Here is a 20,762-nt window from a genome sequence, read left to right on the forward strand (position 1 = left end):
ATTCTGGATCAATGTGTTATATACGGAGAGCCTATATACTAAATTTGATTGTCTCCAGATTTTATATGCTCCGAGCTATGCTCCAAATGCAGGAGTATCGATTGGTATCAAAACGGAGCAGGAGTATCGATTGGTATCGGAACGGAGCAAGCTATCGATAAGTTGTTATTTACGCTCCGAGCTATGCTCCAATTACAGGAGTATCGATTGGTATCGAATGGGTGCAAGCTATCGATAAGTTGTTATATACCGATCTTTTCTTTAAGTCTCCCGCGAGTCTCTCTCTAACAGCTGCTGAGTAAGCATATATGTACATACATACATATATGTATATGTATTTATACCTCACGGGCTCGCATAGTCTCCTTCTGCCCGTTGCATAAATTGGCACAAAAGCCTTATACCTCAATTCAAATGAGTTGAGGGTATAAAAAGGTGACGTCTGATGTCGCTCGCTTAACTCCTGAATGCAGACAATTGTCACGGAGTGGAGCTCAGCTCCTCGTCCTCGTCTTTGGGGCAGCGGAAGTGCCGTGACCCGGCTGCAACTGGTTTGGGCAACACGGTCGACACCAGATTGCGCCGGTTAAACAATCAGAAATTTTTAAGTATGCCAGACAATATGGCGAAATGTTGGGATTGACCCCGCCCCAATGCGATCTAATTAGTTGAACTGTGCTGTGCGCTGATCTTGATTGAAGACCTAAATTATGGATTGAGGTTAGGTAACAATTGAAATGCGTGCGCAAATGCCAGAATGCATATCTGTGCGAATATTAATGTGAAAAATTGTGATATAAATTAATTCAAACAAATTTGCATACAGTTTTTCAATCAAAGGAGCCAGCAGCAGCCGAAGCAGCAGTCGCAGCAGCAGAAAAGCGACGCCCACAAACACACACGCACACACACACACACACACAGAGACGCTGCCGACGCGACGACAGCATCAGAAGCCGCAAAACCAATACGAATGCAAATACCAATACAAATACAGCTACGACAGACAAACGGCAAAGACAAACGGCGAAGGCGATGGCGAAGGCGGCAGGAGAAGAAGGAGACGGAGACAGCGACGCCATAACTGTTAATAAGCCGAATGGAGTCCAATTTGCCGTCGCTTTGACGAGCGCGCGCGGCGCACTTGTTGAATTCGGCGGACCGATATAAAAGCATCGATGCTCAACCTTTCGCCGCACAGTACAACACTAGCCACCAGTCACATCTCGAACCGCACCGAGCGCAGCGAACCAGAACCTAACCAACAAAAAAAAAAAAATAAGTAAAAAGAACGGAACATAACTCAACGAGCGAGCGAGAGCGCAAACTAGATACGTGATAAGGATAGCGCGAAAGTGTGCGAAAAAGTGAAAAGCGCGCTAATCAAGTGGAAAATCTCTAAGGAAAATACCCTAGGAATGCAGGTAGGCTCCAATTCTAATCATATTTACCCATTCAGTCAGATTAATCATCTAAAAAGTATGTGACGCATTTTGTTTTTGGGCGAAAATTCATTGAAAACTTGATTTTTTTATCAGTTCAATTGTATTTTTATTGAGTCACGGCGACACCTGACACCTGTGGTTATCTAAACAAGTGTAACTGTGCCTCTTTCACTTTCCGGCCTATTATTCGATATGCTGTTAAATACAAATTGGCATACCCTGTTCACAAAGCTATATAGGGTATATGGGGTTTGTGTCTAGAGATATTAATTTACACCCGAGTTAGATTAAGGAAGTTATGGGTCTGAGTTGGAAAAGAATATATATCAAAAGAACTGGAACTAGAACTATAACTTTGAACTAGTCACAGTTTAAAAGGCGCTTACAGTTTCAGAGTCACCAAAGACCCAGATTTATTTCTTCTTTTTTAGTTTTTGTATCTTGATACCCCTTAATCCCGGCGAATATACCCAGAATAGAAGTTTTTAAATTGGATATATATAATATTTTCGAATAGATTATCTTATATAAGTGCACAATCTTCAATTGGTTGCGGGTTTTCGGGGAGAATATCATTAATAGATTAATCTGACTTGCTTGCACCGTTATTACATACAATTATATAAGTCGGGGCCTACGGAAATTGCGACGTACAGAGCTTATCACGGGTTAGCAACAGTGTGACCCGTCGTGTAAAACAGGTAGAGATTGCAAAAAAGCCGGACAATGGGATCAAAGCTATTTAGAAATTCTAATCAAACAATTTAAAGGCTTGTACCTATAAATAAGTGTCGAGTCTAAAGTTTTTTTTCCTATGCACATCCGCAAGGATTGACGCCGTCAAGTCTGCTGCGAATCCGATGACCAGATCTTTGTTTATGTTGGGTTTATTTTTACTTTTTTTTTTCTTCTGCTTTTGGGATACGTAAATTCAGATTGTGACTTTTGCGTTCTCAAGTGTGTACAGCTCTTCTCAGGCTCGGTTCGGTTAAACAGAAATATGCTTTTATGTACCGAAGCATAAACAATAACAAGCCCCTCCATAAGTAAATAACCGTCCAAGGATGGGATAAGCGCTGAGTGGGAATGACAAAAAAAAAAAAAAGAATTCAAGAAAAATATGATGGAAAAATAAACTTTTAGCTGAGAATCTGCTGCCAGTTCCAGCTTCAGTTTTTTTTCCGTTTTTTTTTTTTCGTTTTTTTGGCAAATCAGAAATTTGAACTGCACTTCTATCGAAAATCTGACGCTCTGACATTTAAAACCGATTTTAAAAGCGACTTTTAAATTGAGGCATAATTTTAAACGCTGCTTATTGGAGCTTTGCTGCTGGTGACGCAGTCTGATTGGAAGCATCTCCAATTGGGACTGGGCTACGTGCGTCTCGAGACATTCACGCACCAAATTGGCCACACTGCGCTGCGCGCCTGAACGTTGCGCTGGTCACGCAGTCGCTGTCGCCGTCGCTGTTGCCGTCGCCGTCGCAGCTCCCGTTGCAACTTTGCCGTTGCCCGCCTCCGAAAGAATCGACTGGCAAAATCAATTCAAAAGCAATTAATAATCACATCGCTGTGTAATAAATTGCCATTCATTTAATAAAAAGCAAAAAAATAAACCTAATCAAAACTGAATAAAAAAAAAAACATTGAAGGCGAAAAGCGCAATGAAATATGCACATATGAAATTATCAAAGCGGAGCACTGGACGGCTGGAGGTGACAGCGAAACTGCGCGGGGGACAAACGGGCCGGGCCGGGCCGGGCCGGGCGGTTAGCGGGTTCAAATGCGTCACAGCTTTTGAGAGGGAGGCAGAACGAGATAGAGCGAGGAGCGGGAGGCAGAGCCGGGCGGATCAACGGCATTCGCTTTGGCAATCAATTTTGCATTTTTCATTTTGCATTTTGCAAACGCCGCATTTGCATGCCAGCGATCAAGAGCGAAAGCGAGAAAACGCAAGAGCGGCCATTCGTTAAGAAGAGAAAGAGTAAACAGCGCTGCTGCTGGAGCATGAAGCTTCGAGGCAAATGCCGCTCTTCGCTTCGAGTATAAGCTGTTTGTGTGCGCGTGTGCGTTTATGTGCGTCGCTGCCGCTGCTTACGCTGGCCCAGCGGCAGCGCGAGAGACGAGCCCCCAAGTGGCCAAATGGGCAAAGGGTGTGGGTGCGTGTGCGGCGAATTTCGTGTGACGTGACACACTCACACAGACAGAGCGTCCATTATGCTGCTATCGAAACAATAAGAAATACATGTCAATATATGGCGCGACATGAGCGTACATGTATGTATGCATGTATGTTTAAGCAAGTGTGTGTGTACTGTTAAATTCTGTCAATAAAGAGAAACTGCTAATTGTGTGGTATTTGCCGCGTTTGGCCCTGTCCCCGATGAGTGTTTGTGTGTGTGTGTGTGTGTGTGTGTGTGGAGCAACGAGCCCCCTTTTTTTTATTATTTTCTTATACACACATACACCACATACACATGGCTCATAATTGTTTTTCAAGCTCTAATGAACTTTGCGTTGATAATAGCGCAAAGTTGAAAACATCAACACACGTCATCAGATCTTTTAGCATGAATGAGTTTTGTTTTTATTCTCTTCTTGCCACAACACAAACAATGCGAAACTATTTCTACAGCTTGTTGTTTTAGAATAAATTTGGGAATTTATATGTCTGGGCGAGCAACGGCTGCGCAGTTCGAAATAGGCGCGTTTAAATTATATGGCAAAATGACTGTCACATAAATCAAATTAATTATAATGATTTTAATTTATATTATTATGTGCCAGTTGGCAGCTCTGACGTAGCAAATGTCTACGTGAATCCCAACCCGTCAATGCTGCAGCAAAGTGTTATACTTGAGGGTTTTTTTTTTATTAGACCTAATCTCGCTTGTCTTTGTTAATGCCACCTGCTGCGCTATGACTCAGCGCTACAGCTTAGCACGCACTCACACATACACGCACACACACACACCCATGGCGTAAGAGCGGGAGAGTAAGACAAGGGCAAGGGCTTATGGGTTATGCTCGGCTTTAACGCGCCTTAACGCGCTCAACTGCAAACGCATCGCTGCGCTGACATCGACGGCGCTGCCGCCGCCACCGCCACCGCCAGCGTCGAAATGGCTGATGCAATCGCCGCATTGAATTGGGCGAGAGTCGGAGTCGCTCGGATACTCCGGTGGTGGTCGGCGATGGTCACAAGCTGGTGTTGGTTTTGGGTGCTCATTTTGGTTGCACAACTCAACAAAAGGTAACCAGAGACAGGGCACGCACACACACACGCACACATAGTTCAATTTATGCGCGCAAAGAATGCAAGGGAAGCAGAAGAACACATACACACGCACACGCACACAGTGTATAACGATATACAAAAATGTAGGCATAGCACACTCCATAGGTTAATTGATAAATTACAATAGCACACACACACACACGCACGCACACTCAGTCATATGTCGTATATGAATGAGCGTTTGAGGAAGTGCGAACGTTTTCTAGATATGAACACAGTAAATATTGTAATATACATACATATACTACTTAGTTAATGCTAATGCCTTTTAACAGTACAACGATTAGCGTTAATTGTAATTCATTACGATTACGCGTACATCAAAAATTTTCCATACACTTATGATACGCCCAAAAAAAAAAGTGGTTTCAAAAATTTTCCATTACATTTGCTTCAAACACAACTACAAATATAAACGGAGAGCATGTGTACAGTGTAAGTGTTATACGTAGCACCAAAAGATCTTATACGTATACGAGTTTCTATTATACACGCTTGAAAGGGAAATTTACGGTCAATTCAAGTTCAGCTGGAAAAGTGCTCGTCATGCACGTCGCACCTAACCTCAAAACACATTCGAACTGGACCCGTTAATGATGCTGCCAAATGTACAGCTCGGAAATTCAATGGAATCGCCTGTTGACCATTTCTTTGAATGCCCAGCCCGAGGTCGAGGTCGGTCGAGGCTGTTGCCAAGCGCAGTTTTTGGACTTTATCAATGACACAGGCACAACGAAAAAAACCAAAAAATACAACAAAAAAACACACACATTGGCAACGGCACAGAATTTGTGGCATACACATGAATTTTCTCACGTCGTCACCCGGTGTAGACTACACCTATACATATACATATTCATACTTACTTACATACACATACATGATTCGTACAACCTGCAATTCACATGTATATGTGTGTCTGTCTGTGTGTGTGCGTTTCTGTGACTGGTCTCGTCTGTTGCATGTTGCACTATCTTTCCCCGAACTGCATATCTCTGTCTGTCTGTCCGTCTGTCTGTCTGTCTGTCTGTCTGCTTGCTGACTTTGAATGAGCCGTTACCCTCGCCTCAGCCCGCACCCCTCACCCCTCACCCCTCACCATTAAGCCGCGTCTCAGCCCAGTTCCGGTGGCTGCTCCGTCGGAGCCGTTGGCCGTTTTGCACGACGTTAATTAGCAGAAAAGTGCAAACGTTGACGGCCGTGCCGAGTATCTTTCGGTTCCATTAGCGGAAGCAAGCCAATTTTTGCTAGACAAGTGTGCATCTTTCTGCTGCCACAGACACAGACACAACCACAACCACAGCCAACCAGCTCGCCCACCTGCCCAGAGCTCAGAGCTGAGAGCTGAGAGACAAGCCATTCGTTGTTATACCCTGAACCCATTGTAAATGGGCAAAAAGGCATCTTGATTTGTGTCAAGGCAGGCAGCTACCATATAGTATATACATATATATTCCTGATCAGGTCATGTTCTCCTAGACCAAAATCTATAAGTATCGATTGTAAGACCAATATAGTATATATATATACCTGATCAGGCCATATCCGTTTGTCCCCTATACAAAACTAAGAAGTAGCCTATCATTTTTTCTACAATATCTCCGTTTATTTTCATAAAATCGATAAGTATCGATTTTGAGACCAATATAGTATATATATACATATATTCTTGATCCGTTTGTCTTATTTACAAAACTAAGAAGTAGGTTTAATTTTTCCTTTAATATCTCCATATTTTTTCATAAAATCGATTAGTATCGATTTTAAGTCTTGGTTTTTTAAGCATAACTCGAGAACAATGCCAGCTAGATGCTCCAAATTAAATATGTAGGCTCTCGCATAGTCTACGCAGACTAGGAATATAACAATTTTTAGATAGCTCCCATAATTCCCCCCAAAAATAGAATAGAACCCATTTTTAAAGCTAGATCTTCAGGCTGTGGTATATTCACACATTTTCATGCGACAAACAAACCCTGAAAGTTTCACAAAGATCGACTTGAAAGCAACCAAGTTATTAAAGAACACATCTGCCATATTATGAGGCTTCGGGAAGAATGAAGCTGGAAAGAGTATCTGCTAGTCGGGCAGTGCCGACTAGAGCACGCTTAGTTGTTGCATTTGGCATGATGCAATAATTGGTTGCCATCAAAGCATTTTGATGGCAACGATCATACGATCGCCACATACGCTCGGACGATCGTACGATTCGCCCAGAGATCTCGACCTTTCTTTCTTGTGGCCCGCAGATTTCTAGGAAATTGTATCTTCTTTTTTTCTTTTTTCGGGGGGTAATAAATTGATGCTTTGTCGCGATCGATCGCCATTTGGTGCCAGCCTCTGCCGCTGCCTATGAATATGTATTGTATCTGGCCTGTTCGAGCTCATTTTAGGCAAACTCTATTCATACACTTGGCGAAAAAGTCAAGTACTTTGCGCAGAAGTCAAGTGCAAGCGGCAAATTTCTTGAGCCGTGCTTTTCCTTTATGTTCAAGGCACCTTTGTTATAGCATAAGACGCAGATACTCCGTCTAAAAAATGTTTTGCTTATTTTAAGCCTAGAAATACTTGTTTTAAGTGCGTAAGATGCAAATTTCTTGAGCCTTGCTCCACATTCTTATTAAAGAACCTTTCTCAGATACTTAATCGATAAATTTTTGTGCCTACATGGAGCATATTTTGAACTTAATTTAAGCTTGATAATTCTTTACACTTCAATCAAGTCCATTTTAATATTTTCCAATTAAGTTTTTTTACAGTTTATGAGTTTATGATTCAATGCTTCATTTGGGAATATCTGATTTTTACACTTAACATTTCTTTTAACATTACATTTTAACATTTTCGAAAAATCTTTTGATATATGATTCCACGCTTCATATGGGAATATCTGATTTTTACACTTAACATATTTTATTTAACATTACATTTTAACATTGGGAATATCTGATTTTTACACTTAACATATTTTATTTAACATAACATTTTAACATTTTCCAAAAATCTGTTGATATACATAAGTTTATGGTTCCTGCTTCATATTAGGAATATCTGAGAATGCAATGTCCCAGAATTTAGATCTCTATGAATTCCAATTAGTATAGCCCTTTTTTTCGCTCAGTGTAGCTGCCGCTGAATTAAATCGGGAACTGTACGGCAGTTTAGTGTGAGTTCAAAGATTGCATCCGTATTGCGACTGAGTTTTCCTGGAACGTCAATGAAAGCCCCAACGATGCGCGTTAATTGAATCGATAGGAAATATGTCGATCGATCGATCTGTGATGATCTATCGATCTTACGTCCCTTACGCCGTACACCCTTACGCCCTTACCTGTTACGTCAACCTGTTACGTAGCCGCGCCTTTGAGCTGTGCCGTCCCGTCTCTCTCTCCAAGGGCCGGAACGGGCGGCACGAGACATCAACTCGAGCACCTGCAACATTTGTATTCTTTTTGTTTTTTTTCTCAATCAATTGAATTTCGCCGACAATCGTTGCCAGCTGCCAAATGTGGCAAAAAAAAAAACGGGGAAGGGGGGCGTGTCGCGGTGCGATTTGTGTAATGGGCATTAAATATATATTGCTCTCGTCGTAGAACTTGCCGACAAATAAATAAAACTAGTCAGAGCCAGCGCAACGAACGAGAGGAGGGAGAGGGCGGGAGAGGGGAGGGGTGGGGAGAGGAGAACACAAACTGGCTGCCGCCCAGCAACAAGCAAGCCCCCTTCCCTTCCCTTCCCTCCCCTCACCCCCGCTTGGCAGCGCAAAGCGAACACGCGATCGCGTTGAATTGCTGCCAGTCTGTCTGCCATTGTGGCTGCCCCCCCTGCCCCCTGCGCCCCCCCTACGCCTGCCCCACCCATCCCCCCCTTGAAGCTAGCTTGGGCCGGGCTGGCAATCAGTGCCGCTTGCATTGTGGTTTTTTGCTGCCCTCAAACGACGACCGATCGCACCAGACAAACTGGCACTCACTTGATTGCAATGAATACTGCAAGCAAGGGGGCATGGCAGGGGGGGGGGGAGGGGGAGACAAACAGACAGCGAACAAGCGTCTTGGGTCGCGGCTAATGGAAACCTTGCAGCAAGCCGCGCAGCTCGCCTGGGCAGCCGCAGCCGCAGTCGACAAAAAGCCATGCCGCCTGGCACGTATGTACGAATGCGGTAGAAAGAAGCAGCACAAGAATCGCTACACTGAACGAAAACAAATGCAAAGAATGCAGACAAGTCAAATGAAAAGAAAGTACCTGCATTTAGGTGCAGTTTGTCGTTCTAAACAATCACAACAATTCTCAAATTAATTACTGTGAATGGGAAACTGGAGCTGGTTCTTTTCGCTCAGTGCACGCCTTGCCATACATTTGAATTCTTGTCGCCGCTGTGTCAACTGGTTCCGACTGCATTGAGTCAAGGGTAAAACCACTATTCGCTAGGAATTGAAAGTGCGGGTCATGCCAGCGTCAGTGTGGAACTGTACCTAGTCAAAAGTGTTCCCAGCTCGGCCTACGTATCCAGTTTGCAATTGCAGCTCAAACTGCATTCAAATAAAACAGCAAATAAAAATGTCATAAATGAACTGTTCTTTGGGCCGGTTCCAAAACCGTTTCGTTCCGGCTCGATCAGCGGTGGCATTTAATTTAGTGAATGCGCGCATCTCGTGTGTGTGCTATGTGGCCCGAACCGTAACCGCAACCGAAACCGAACTGCACGAACCCCAGCATCAGCACGAAGGGGCCAGGCGGCAGCAGCAGCGGCAGCAGCAGCAGCAACAACGAGCTGTCTAAAAGAGAGCGTCTGAGCGTGTGAGTGGGAGAGAGCGAGAGCGCGGGCAAGGGAGCGAGCAAGCGAGCAGGCAGCGCTGCGACGTCGCGACGTCGGCGTCGCCAGCTCTGGGCTGAGCGTATAAAAGTGAAGTCGGCGCCGTTGCCGATTCAGTTCTGTGACAGTATTCAACTGTTGAACACAACTTAAGTGTACGCTTGCGCCTGCCACACGTTTTCCACTGCAACGTCAACGTTTACCGTTTTTTTTGGTCGACCAAAGCGCGTTTTGATACCAAATTCAGACAAAACGAAAGAAAATTGAAAGCAGCCAAAGCCGCTGACATAGCTGAGACACCTTTGACTTGTAATGTCGATGAACCGTGCGTATTCGAAAGAGTGCCGCGCCAAGAAACCACAACTAGCTGTTGCCACCAAGAAGGAGTCTTGCTGAATCCTCCCCAACACCCCCCCAACATCGCCAACAACTCTTCGACAGAGAGATACGAATGTGCCCAAGCCGCCAGCTGGACATACGCTACGTCAAGGCACAGTGAAGAAGAAGAGAAGAGAAGTGAAGAGACCAAGAGCTAACCGCTTAAGAAGAACGCTCCGGAACCGGAACCGAACCGAATCGAATCGAATCCGAGCGCATTTGCGTGCAAAATAAAGAAAAACAATCAAAATTTCACCAAAACTAAGCTGCAAGGCTACCAAAACGGCAACCCGCGCCGTACCTATGTCAGTGTTAAGCCAATTGCTGCTGAATTTCAATCAGAAGGCCCAAACCCGAAGCCATCACAACTTAGAGCTGATAAACTCCTTCATAACATAACAAAGAGCTGTGAACCAGTTCGCGGATCGAACCACCAACAAGAACAACAAGAGGAGACGCGACCGCCCATCGTTATATTACGGCCCCCAGTTAGGGAGAAATTTGCAAACATTTTTTACCGGAAGAGAAAAAAGAAATCAAATCAAAAGGTGAGTCAATCAAATCTAAAACAGAACGTAGCCCCCTCTCGCCTCGACCCCCTTCAATGCCAAATAGAGATACCCTGAACTGGAGAATTCCACGAAACCGAATTTCATATGAATTTCGAAAAAAAACTACAATTCAGCAAATCAGCAAAAACGCGTAAAAGCCCCACTCCGAAGGGCAAATCGAGTCCAAATTTTCTGATGCAACACTCGACAGCGAAACGCCAGACAAACTCGGGGCACTCGGAGAGACCCCCTCCAATAATAATAATATGCAAAATAGACCAAATCGAAAAAAAATCGACGACGTCGTCGAACCCATTGAATAACTTAATGGTCACGCCCTTGTCTAGACGTGCGACGCGACGCGCGGCGTCTCGCATGTTAGGGTAGGGTATACGTAGTCGGTGCCGGCCCTAATGTTCGGCCTTTGATCCATGGCGCGTGGGCGTGCTTCGAACAAGGAGCTGACGTCACACCAAATGTGATTTCAATTTCGATTCTGTTAAATATTTTTTTTTTCTTGTCTATTTTTTTTTTGTTTCTCTGATCCACTTAAATGCCGCTGCCTACGTGAGTTCTTTGTCCCATGTCCGCCACAATTAATCATCGTTTGTTCTATTTCGGTGTCCCACACCGCGTGATATTGTGAAATTAGCCAGTCGAACGGGGACATCTTCCACGGGAAGTTTCGATACGGCATCGGAAAAGGCGTGGAACGCGCGAGTCCAAAAAAGAATGCAGTGGGAACAACTTTGGTAATCAATTGGGAATCGATTTTGCGATTTCTGAGTTTGGTTTTGCATTTTTTCTAAATACTTTTTTGGACTTGGAAAAATTACGGTTTTTTTTTTGGTTTTGTGGATAAAAGTTAGTTGATGTTGTAATATTGCATGGATAAAGTTAAAAAAAAAGGAATGAAAGCCTAAAAAAATTTAAAAAAAACAATTAAAAGAAAGTAAACGTTGTGTGTAGTTGCGAGGATTCGAACCTCGGCTCCCTCGTTTCACAGGCAATTAACATAGCCATGGAGCTGCGCTCGCTTTAAGCCTACCGGCAACTTCTTATGCAAAATGGAGACATAGTGAGAGAGAGAGTGAAAATGGAGAGTGAGTGGGAGAGAATGAGAGTTAAGGAGCTCATTTAAGTATGGAGAGTTTGCCATAAGCAAATGAAAAGGAGAGAGAGAGTAATAGAGAAGGAGAGTTGAGTGGGAGAGCCTGGGACATAAAGAGTTCATTTAAATTTGGAGAGTTTTGGAATAAGCAAAGGAATGCAATTTAAATATTTTGAAATGGAATTTATTTGTGATATTCCCCAAAGAACAAATTGAATTGCTTAATGAAATAGCAAAAGTTATCAGCAGCATTTTGAATATACTATGAAATATTTCGCAATAGTTGAGGTACAGTCTGGGGGCCCTGATCGCCAGAGCCAGAGCGGTATCAGTCGACATTGTGATTTATAGCCTCGGCTTTAGCTGGCCCGGGACTTTAACTGATAACTCATGTTGATGATGACGAGCATGAGAATGATGATGATGATGATGATGATGATGGGGAGGAGCATGATGTGCATGTTGATTTGTGCTCCGTCATCGTGGGTTTATTAACCTATATTATAGTCCGAGTCGATTTTGAACTTTAATCCCGCCTCTTTGACGTCCATCACTAAGCCACGCCTCGTGTCCTTGTCTCCTTTTGCAGAAAATGAACTTAAATCTGTGCGCCATAGCGCTGCTGCTGTTTGGCAGCCTTTCGGGCGCCCAGAGTCGCGCCGTGGACATCGTGGACGACAGCAACGATGTGGACAACTCCATTGAGCCGGAGGAGGAGGCGGCCTCGCCCCAATCGAAGCACAGTCGTGTCCGCGCCTTTGAGGAGGATTGGCTGAAATTCACCAAGACGCCGCCCACCAAAATCCAACAGACACCCGGCGCCACCTTGGAGATTGCCTGCGAAATGATGGGCTCCCAGGTGCCGAGCATCCAGTGGGTCGTCGGCCGTATGCCGCTCTCGGAGATCGATAATCTGGCGCCCAACACCTTCTCGGAGGATGCGCCGTCGGCAATTGTGCGCGTCCGATCCGTGCACATTGTCGATCATATGCTGAGCGGACCGCGCACCTATACCTGCATTGGACGCACCGGCTCGAAGACGATCTATGCCAGCACTCAGGTATATCCGGCGCACACCGACCAGGAGCTGGGCGGTCTGATTGTGCCCGAGAAACAGTATCCGGGTCCACAGAAGCCGCGCATCATTTACACCGAGAAGACGCATCTCGATCTGATGGGCTCCACCATAATGCTGCCCTGCAAGGTGCACGCCAATCCCCATGCCAAGATCACCTGGAGGAACAACGAGGACAAGGACATCGTGCAGAGCCATCGCTTCAAGGTGCTGCCCACCGGCGATCTCCTCATCTCCGATCTCAAATGGGAGGACATGGGCAACTACAAGTGTATAGCGCACAATGCCGTTGGCCGCGACTCGGCCGATACCTTCGTTTACCCCGTACTTGTAAGTATCTAACACAATCGATAAGTCGATAGATCGATAAGACGATAAATTGATAAATCGATAAGTCAATATATCGATAACTCGACAAGTTGATAAATCGATACATCGATCGATCGATAAATCGATACATCGATCGATCGATAAATTGGTATATCGATATCTCGATAAATCGATTACTCGATAAGTCGATTACTCGATAAATTGATAAATCGATTAGTCGAGAAATTGATAACTCGACAAGTTGACAAATCGATACATTGATCGTTCGATAAATTGCTATATCGATAACTCGATAAGTCGATTACTCGATAAGTCAATTACTCGATAAATTGATCAATCGAGAACTCGATAAGTCTATGAATCGATAACTTGATAAATCGATGAATCCATAACATGATAAATCGATAGCTCAATAACTCGATAAATCGATGAATCATTAAATAATTGAAAGTGTTTTTTATGTGTAATGCTAATTTGGATTTTTCCTTCTCCCCACCTTTGCTTGGACTCTTTGCAGAAGGATCAAGACTAAAGATTCCACACACAAGGCTATTGGATTGACGAAACCACATTTTTAGTTAGTTAGATAGATCAAATGCCTTTGAAGATGCGTGAAAAAAAAACAAAGAAAGAAACAAAACAAATCCACAAAATCAAAAAAAAAACAACATAACAAATAGGAAAAACCCAAAAAAAAATGAAGAAACAAAAAAGTTTAGCCCTAAGTTGAACTCTAGAATCTAATGCCGGCTTAGACTTTAATCTTAAAAGCACCTTTTCTTCTTCTTCTTCATCTTCTTCCAACATCGAATAATTTACGAATACTAATTTAATTTCGGGAATATATCAAATTCCCCCCCCCCCCCCCCCAACTAATATTTGTTTAAGTTCTTGCTTTGATTAATTTGTAGTTTTAGTTTGCGTCAGGTAAACAAATCTCGTTATGTAAGTAGCAATGATTGTTCCTAACGATTCAGGCGAAAGAAAGAAACAACATTAGTTAACGTAATTAATTGGCCGTTACTTAATATATGTGTATGGCTATGAGCCAACCAGAAACCACCAAAACCACCAAACCTACCAATCCACAAATTCAGCTCGAATTCACGAAATCACAAATTCACGAGCTTATGAATTCATGAGTTTACGAAATCATGAATTCACGAGCTCATGAAATCGCGAGTTTACGAATTCATAAACTCACGAAATCACGAGTTTTGCGAATTCACGAGTTCACCAATTCACGAATTCACGAGTTCACGAATTCACTTGTTCACGAATTCACGCGCGTATTCGTTAATCATTTTCTACAAATTTATTTATTGAACCAGCATCGTCCATATATATACACACACACGCACACATACATCTATATCTATATTCACATACGATAAAGTATTCACTGGGTTAACAGAACAGTCTTTAATATTATACACACACATACACATATACACACACACACACACGTTCACATACAAACCCTATACAGAAGAGTTACCTATACCATCATATTATGTTTTATTTTGAATAAGCTAATTGAACTGAATTATGGTTTTTTTATTTTATATTTTTATATATATTAATTGAATTAATTTAAAGTGTTTGTTTTTTGAATAAATACAAATAAAATAATAAAAGAAATAGATGTAATTGTTTTTTTGGTTTGGCTTCTCAACATTTTATTGACAATCGTACAATACAATCTATACAGTTACGGTTACAGTTATATTATGAACTACAGCTAAACTCGAAGAACTCTTTGTTTTCCATTACAACAAATAACGAGCAAACGCCTGTACGTATATGTGTTTATATATATATATAAGTCAAGGCTGCAAATCGGTTCGAGTTCGCAATTTCCAATTCCATTTACAATCAAACAAAATTATGCAGAAAACTCGTCTAAATAATGTCCGATTCAGGTAGGGTTTAACATTTTGAACTCGTGGAATATCAAATTCGAAATGTTTATCAAGTTGCTTTAGATTTAAGACATTTCCACTTAGTTTTCCGCCAGTGCAGCATTCCATCCCTTTCGGGTTTGCTTCGTGGATTGCTCAACAATTATTCAGTTATTCACTGAATTAAACATTTATAGCTCCAATCTTTACACGAGTACAAAATGGTTTATCTTTCCAAGATCGAACATCATTTAACAGAGTTTTCTTTTAGATTTACGACATTTCCACCTTTCTTTCGGTTTGGTTCGTGGATTGCTCAACAATTACTCAGTTAGTCGGGTTTTCTGGACCTCGCCAGGTTCAAATAGAATCCAGTTCTACAAACCGAACTGAAAGGCAGTTCCTCGCCGGATTTGCAGCGATTGACATAAGTATTTTTGTGTAAGTGCATTATTGCATATAGCTAAGATGTGTGCTATTAAGTTTTGTAGCAAAGAAGTTGAGAATTAGGCAAAGTTAGGAGCTAATCTCTATAATTACGTGCTGATTGTGCGCTTTTAACAAGTTGAAGGCATCGGAAAGCAAAACCTTTGCGTCGGATCGAAACGATCTTCTGTTTTTTTTTTTTATATTGTCACTTGTCAAAAGAAAAGGTTGTCTCGGGCCAGATTTGGGGTGGATTGGGCTAAAAGGGTTTGCACAAACTTTTTGGCACGGGGCCAAAGCAAAAACAGAAAACAAAAGAAGTGGAATTTCTTGGCAAAACTTTAAATTCGTATTCGTTAGCAAATTTTTTTAGTTGGATTCGTGGACGGACTCTAATTTTAGGATAATACTTGTTGTCAATGGGCGAGATACAGATACAAATACGGATACAAATACAGTTGCAGTTGCAGTTGCAGTTGCAGATACATTTTTCTCACAACGAAAGTTTCTCACTGGGAAAAAAAAAATAATACACAGCATTTGGCCCCAGTTTGCCTGGCTGGGCTGAACTGCCGCCACCTCGCGCTGTTGCCGGGCAGATTTTGGGGCCAATTTGAAAGTCGCGCGTGACTCAGATGCCTGAGATACGCGAGCCAGAGAGGCAAGCGGAAATGACAGGCGGGGCAAGGGGGGCGGAGGGGGGGGGGGCAGATAGCGACAGGGACTGTGGGGGGAAAGGCAGCCGGTTGACTTGCCGGCAACCAGTTTGACGGCACGTATGTGCTAATTTATATATAAAATAAAGAAATAAAAAAAACGTCAGCCTAATGATAAATGATTTATACGAATTTGTCAAGCTAATTGGAAGGCGCGCGCGAAGCCCCACGTAGCCAAGCGACCCGGCTGAATAATTGCCAACTGATCAAAGGAAATGCTGTCTAGATAGGGTATAGGGTATAGGGTATAGGGTATAGGGTATAGGGTATAGGGTATAGGGTATAGGGTATAGGGTATAGGGTATACGGTATACGGTATACGGTATACGGTATACGGTATACGGTATACGGTATACGGTATACGGTATACGGTATACGGTATACGGTATACGGTATACGGTATACGGTATACGGTATACGGTATACGGTATACGGTATACGGTATACGTTATACGGTATACGGTATACGTTATACGGTATACGGTATACGATATACGGTATACGGTATACGGTATACGGTATACGGTATACGGTATACGGTATACGGTATACGGTATACGGTATACGGTATACGGTATACGGTATACGGTATACGGTATACGGTATACGGTATACGGTATACGGTATACGGTATACGGTATACGGTATACGGTATACGGTATACGGTATACGGTATACGGTATACGGTATACGGTATACGGTATACGGTATATGGTATATGGTATATGGTATACGGTATAGGGTATAGGGTATAGGGTATACGGTATACGGTATACGGTATACGGTATACGGAATACGGTATACGGTATACGGTATACGGTATACGGTATAGGGTACAGGGTATGTTGGAGGCAGCTACATTTCAGGGGAATTGCTTAGGGCTAAATGGAATTCGAGTATCTTGCAGATACATTAGTTTAAATTATATATATATGTATATATGTGTATATATTTCAAGCGAACCCAACAACAGATACCTAACATGTTGGCCCGCTTTTTGGCCATTCTTTCTTTTCTTTTCTTTTTGGCACGTAACGACATGAAAATAAATATGTATAAAAACAAATTATGAACAAATACGACAAATATGCGCGAGTGCAGAAACAAATTCCAAGAATTAAAAACTGACCGAAAAAAACAAAATAGCCAAAAACAAAGTTAATTCTTGCTCCGCTCCAGAGTTCGTCTTAGACATTGAGCACGGAATGCTTTTTGGTGCCGGCGAGGGGCAGCTGGACGGCGACGACGGCGAGGCGTCCGTCCCGCAACGGGGCCAGGATGTGCGTGTTGCCCGGCGTCACGACCACGGTCTGGATGGGCACATGCAGCGGAATGTCAAAGACGGGCTTCAGCCTGTAAACGGATGGTTCAAAGAAGATTAAGTTTAGCTGGGATTTCATTGCCGCTCACTCACCCGTGGAGGCGACTCATGGTTATGTCGCCGGCATCGTCGGCCACCACCAGATAGTCCGAGGCGCTGGCCAATCCCGTCACACGGCCGGACACATATTTGGAGCCCAGGCTGGCACCATTGATGCTGTACACGTGCACCGAGTGCGATGTGTCGTCCAAGGCGCTGAAGGCGATGTGACCTGCCGACCCAAGAAGATCAATTCAATGCTGACGTCAGAGTCTGATAAGCAACGGCCGCCGGGGAGGCATCAGCAAAGAATCTGCTGCTGCTAAATGCCAATCAACTTTGCAGTTGGACAGCGAAAGTAAAGTGGCAGGGGGAGGGGGCAGGGGCAGGGGGAGGGGGGGGAGGGATTGGCGTAATGCAATATTGCATCTGTGGACGTCTTTCTTATCGCTGGCTACAAATGATACACTCAGCGAAAAATGCAGCGCTAAATTTGAACTTTGGTTTCGTTTTAAAAGAAAATTGCAATTTAATTAAATACTCTTAAGTTAAATCAAATTATGAATCAGATTTGTTTTCATGTTTGGATATTTGAAATATTCCAAAATTCCTCTGGAATATTCTTAAATGAAGTGTGAATCATGCTTGCTTTGCAAGTTAAAGAAGAAGAAATTGCATAAATTAAGTTCAATTTTTTAAATATTCCAAAATTTCCTCTGGAATATTCTTAAATGAAGCATGAATCATGCTTGGTTTGCAAGATAAAAGTTAAAGAAGAAAACATTGCATAAAATAAGTACAAAATATTTGCCTCAAATAAGTTGAACATTTCTGAGCTTGAGTAAACTCTCTCAATATTCTACTAAGAAATTTCAAAATAAGTAAATAAGTCTGAAGACAAGTAAAACGAAACTTATTTAAAGAGGACATATGCTTCAAATAAGCCTCAAGTATACAGACCTAAGACTTTATCAAATGCAATTATAGAACAAGAATTGCGTGTTCAGCATTTGCCAACATTTGAACTTAATTTAAGTACAAAATATTTCTGAAAAGAATTTGCTTGCTTCAAATAAGTCTATAATTTCTAAGCTTGAGTAAACTCTACGCTGTTTTCTATAAACAACATTCAAAATAAGATAATAAGTCTAAAAACAAGTACAATACACTTATTTGAAGAAGACATATGCTTTAAATAAGCCTCAAATGTGTTCAAAGCAAGTACAGATTTTCTTAGTTTGAGTTTATCAAAAGCAATTATGAAAGTTCTTGAAACAAGAATTGCGCGCGGTCAGGTTTTGCCAACATTTGTACTTAATTTGAGTACAAAATGTTTAGTTTTTATTTTTTTGATTGTCGTACGAGCGCAACGACTTACATCAAGGAGAGAGAGAGAGAGAGAGAGAGAGGGAGAGGGAGAGGGAGAATGAGATAGAGCCTAAGATTGCGATATGTGGGGCAGGGTGCGTTGCGTCGAGTCGAGTGGCTCTACGGGCTCTTCTACGCAGTTCGAAATGCCAATGGGCCGCGCGGAGTTGTTGGGTCCGGCCCACTTGCCAGTTGATAACCTGGCACAGCACAGCGCGTTCCGTACAACATGGAATTTAAGATTATGACACGCTTCTCAAGATAACAACAACATCGAAGACAAGAAGAAGAACGACGAGAATGAGATTGAGATTGAGAATGTGGAGAATGTTGATGATTAAAGCGATGCGTAGTTGGGCTTATCAGCGAGCATTGCCAATGAAATTGATTGAAATGAAGTAAACTCAAAACCAATCCGTTCCAAATGCTGCAGAAATATGCTACGCATAGAGAGAGAGACAGAGCTAGCCAGAGCGAGAGAGAGAGGGAGAGAGAGAGGGAGAGGGAAAGAGAGAGGGAGGGAGAACGTAGTGCCAGTGGCCTCTTGACTTGATATACTTGATATTGAGATCGTATTAGGTTTATTTTATTAATTATGCTACGCATAGAGAAAGAGACAGAGCTAGCCAGATAGAGAGAGGGAGAGGGAGAGAGAGAGAACGTAGTGCCAGTGCCCTCTTGACTTGATATACTTGGAGCTTGGAGATCGTATTAGGTTGTATTTTATTTGATTTTATTTTAATTTAGTTTTTTTTGAATGACATCGTTTCCGAGTAGTTGATGCGGAATTCTGGCGGCCTGTTTCTTCGTGATTTTTTTGTTGAGACTAGAAATAACCGTGCCGTAGCCAGTTTGCATAGGCTCCTCCCTCTACCCCTCCTGCCTCACCCTCCACCAAATCAGACCACAAAGATCACGCTTCTCAGTTTCCCAGTCTTCATGTCTTCAAGTCTTCAAGTCTTGAGTCTTCAGTCTCATTCTCGCCAATTGCGACATTTACATTCATTCAAAAAGTTCCCATTCCATGTCCGGCACTTTTTTTCCTTAGAATCTCCACACACACACACACACACACACACACATATATATATATATATTTATATATATATAAACACACACATATGTATATATCGCCTTCTATGCGCCCCTCCCCGAGTTTTACTATTTTATAAAATTTAAAAAAAAAACCAAATGTCATGAATGAGTCTTCGCTTACATATTTATACGCTGCACCCATTAAAAATGCCTAAAGGGTATACTCAAATTATTGAAATCTATGTAAAAGGCAGATAAAATAAATTTTGAGCCCATATATCTAATATAAGTATGGACAGGACTGCTTTTTCTGCCAGTTTAAATGATAAAATAAGCTCTATCTAACTCGGGAGTCCTCCATCTATTAATCTTGGGTCTTACTCTGCCTTACTCTCGCACTTATTCTCTCACTTTCACTTCACTCAAAATCCCCTCTTCCCTTCTCCAAGCATTCAATATATTTATCTTCGTATTAACTTCTATTTCAAAAGTGTTACTTGAATTCGTGAAAATCGCATAGAGAGGCGATATTTTCGATAGTGGAATAGCGTTAGGAGTGAGTGAGAGAGCAAATGAGAAAACGGTCTCTCCATTTCTCTACTTGTCTTGCACTCTACAGACTCAATCTTGCTCTTTCTCTCTTGCTTCCTTTCACACTCTATTTATTTTTCACTCTCTCTTTCTCTCGCCTTCACTCACTTACTGTCTTCTACTAATCGTTCCTCTCTCGCATAGCCCTTCTTCCCCTTCTCACTCATTAATTAGTTAAGTCCTTCTCACTTACTCCCCATCTCTCATATTCGCTTTCTCATTCGCTTTCTCACTCCCTCCTCACGCTAATCCACTATCGCGAATAAAGCCTCTCTATGCGATTCTCACGAATTCAAGTAACCCTATTCCAATAGGAACTAATACGAATATATACATATATATGGAACACTTGGAGCTATGTCGAT

At 42.5% G+C, this 20,762-nt stretch overlaps 3 protein-coding genes across 5 annotated transcripts in view; 2 read left to right on the forward strand and 1 right to left on the reverse strand.

Moving 5' to 3' along the window:
- The first annotated feature begins 1,293 nt into the window (after window positions 1-1,293).
- Window positions 1,294-13,668, forward strand: ImpL2 (Ecdysone-inducible gene L2). 2 transcript variants are annotated; one of them, XM_064685573.1, is made up of 3 exons: window positions 1,294-1,424; window positions 12,185-13,000; window positions 13,518-13,668. In XM_064685573.1, the coding sequence occupies exons 1-3, from the start codon at window positions 1,419-1,421 to the stop codon at window positions 13,530-13,532; spliced, it is 837 nt and encodes a 278-aa protein (XP_064541643.1). In that variant the 5' UTR covers window positions 1,294-1,418; the 3' UTR covers window positions 13,533-13,668. The 2 variants fall into 2 exon arrangements, with proteins under 2 accessions (XP_064541643.1, XP_064541644.1); XM_064685574.1 differs by lacking the exon at window positions 1,294-1,424 and adding an exon at window positions 10,346-10,481.
- LOC135430785 (uncharacterized) lies at window positions 9,666-10,480 on the forward strand. The gene has a single exon (XM_064685575.1). It carries the CDS (start codon window positions 10,237-10,239, stop codon window positions 10,330-10,332), a length of 96 nt encoding a protein of 31 aa, XP_064541645.1. The 5' UTR covers window positions 9,666-10,236; the 3' UTR covers window positions 10,333-10,480.
- Window positions 13,669-16,959: 3,291 nt separating the features above from the next.
- The window catches only part of LOC135430754 (neurobeachin-like protein 1), a 42,863-nt gene continuing 39,060 nt past the window's right edge, over window positions 16,960-20,762 (reverse strand). For both annotated transcript variants that reach the window (XM_064685543.1, XM_064685542.1), the window contains 2 exons: window positions 17,458-17,635; window positions 16,960-17,396 (listed from right to left, as the gene is read on the reverse strand). In XM_064685543.1, the coding sequence (XP_064541613.1) occupies window positions 17,231-17,396; window positions 17,458-17,635 (344 nt within the window). In that variant the 3' untranslated portion in view covers window positions 16,960-17,230. The remainder of the gene's footprint in view (window positions 17,397-17,457; window positions 17,636-20,762) is intronic.

Source organism: Drosophila montana, unplaced genomic scaffold (assembly GCF_035044405.1).
Source record: "Drosophila montana isolate Dmon_TW-CO22-7 unplaced genomic scaffold, ASM3504440v1 contig_3083_1, whole genome shotgun sequence".
NCBI classification, from domain to species: Eukaryota; Metazoa; Arthropoda; class Insecta; order Diptera; family Drosophilidae; genus Drosophila; species Drosophila montana.

What these genes read in the sequence shown, in the direction of transcription:
- LOC135430785 (XM_064685575.1), top strand. Translation starts at nt 10,237, where the DNA reads ATGTCAGTGTTAAGCCAATTGCTGCTGAATTTCAATCAGAAGGCCCAA.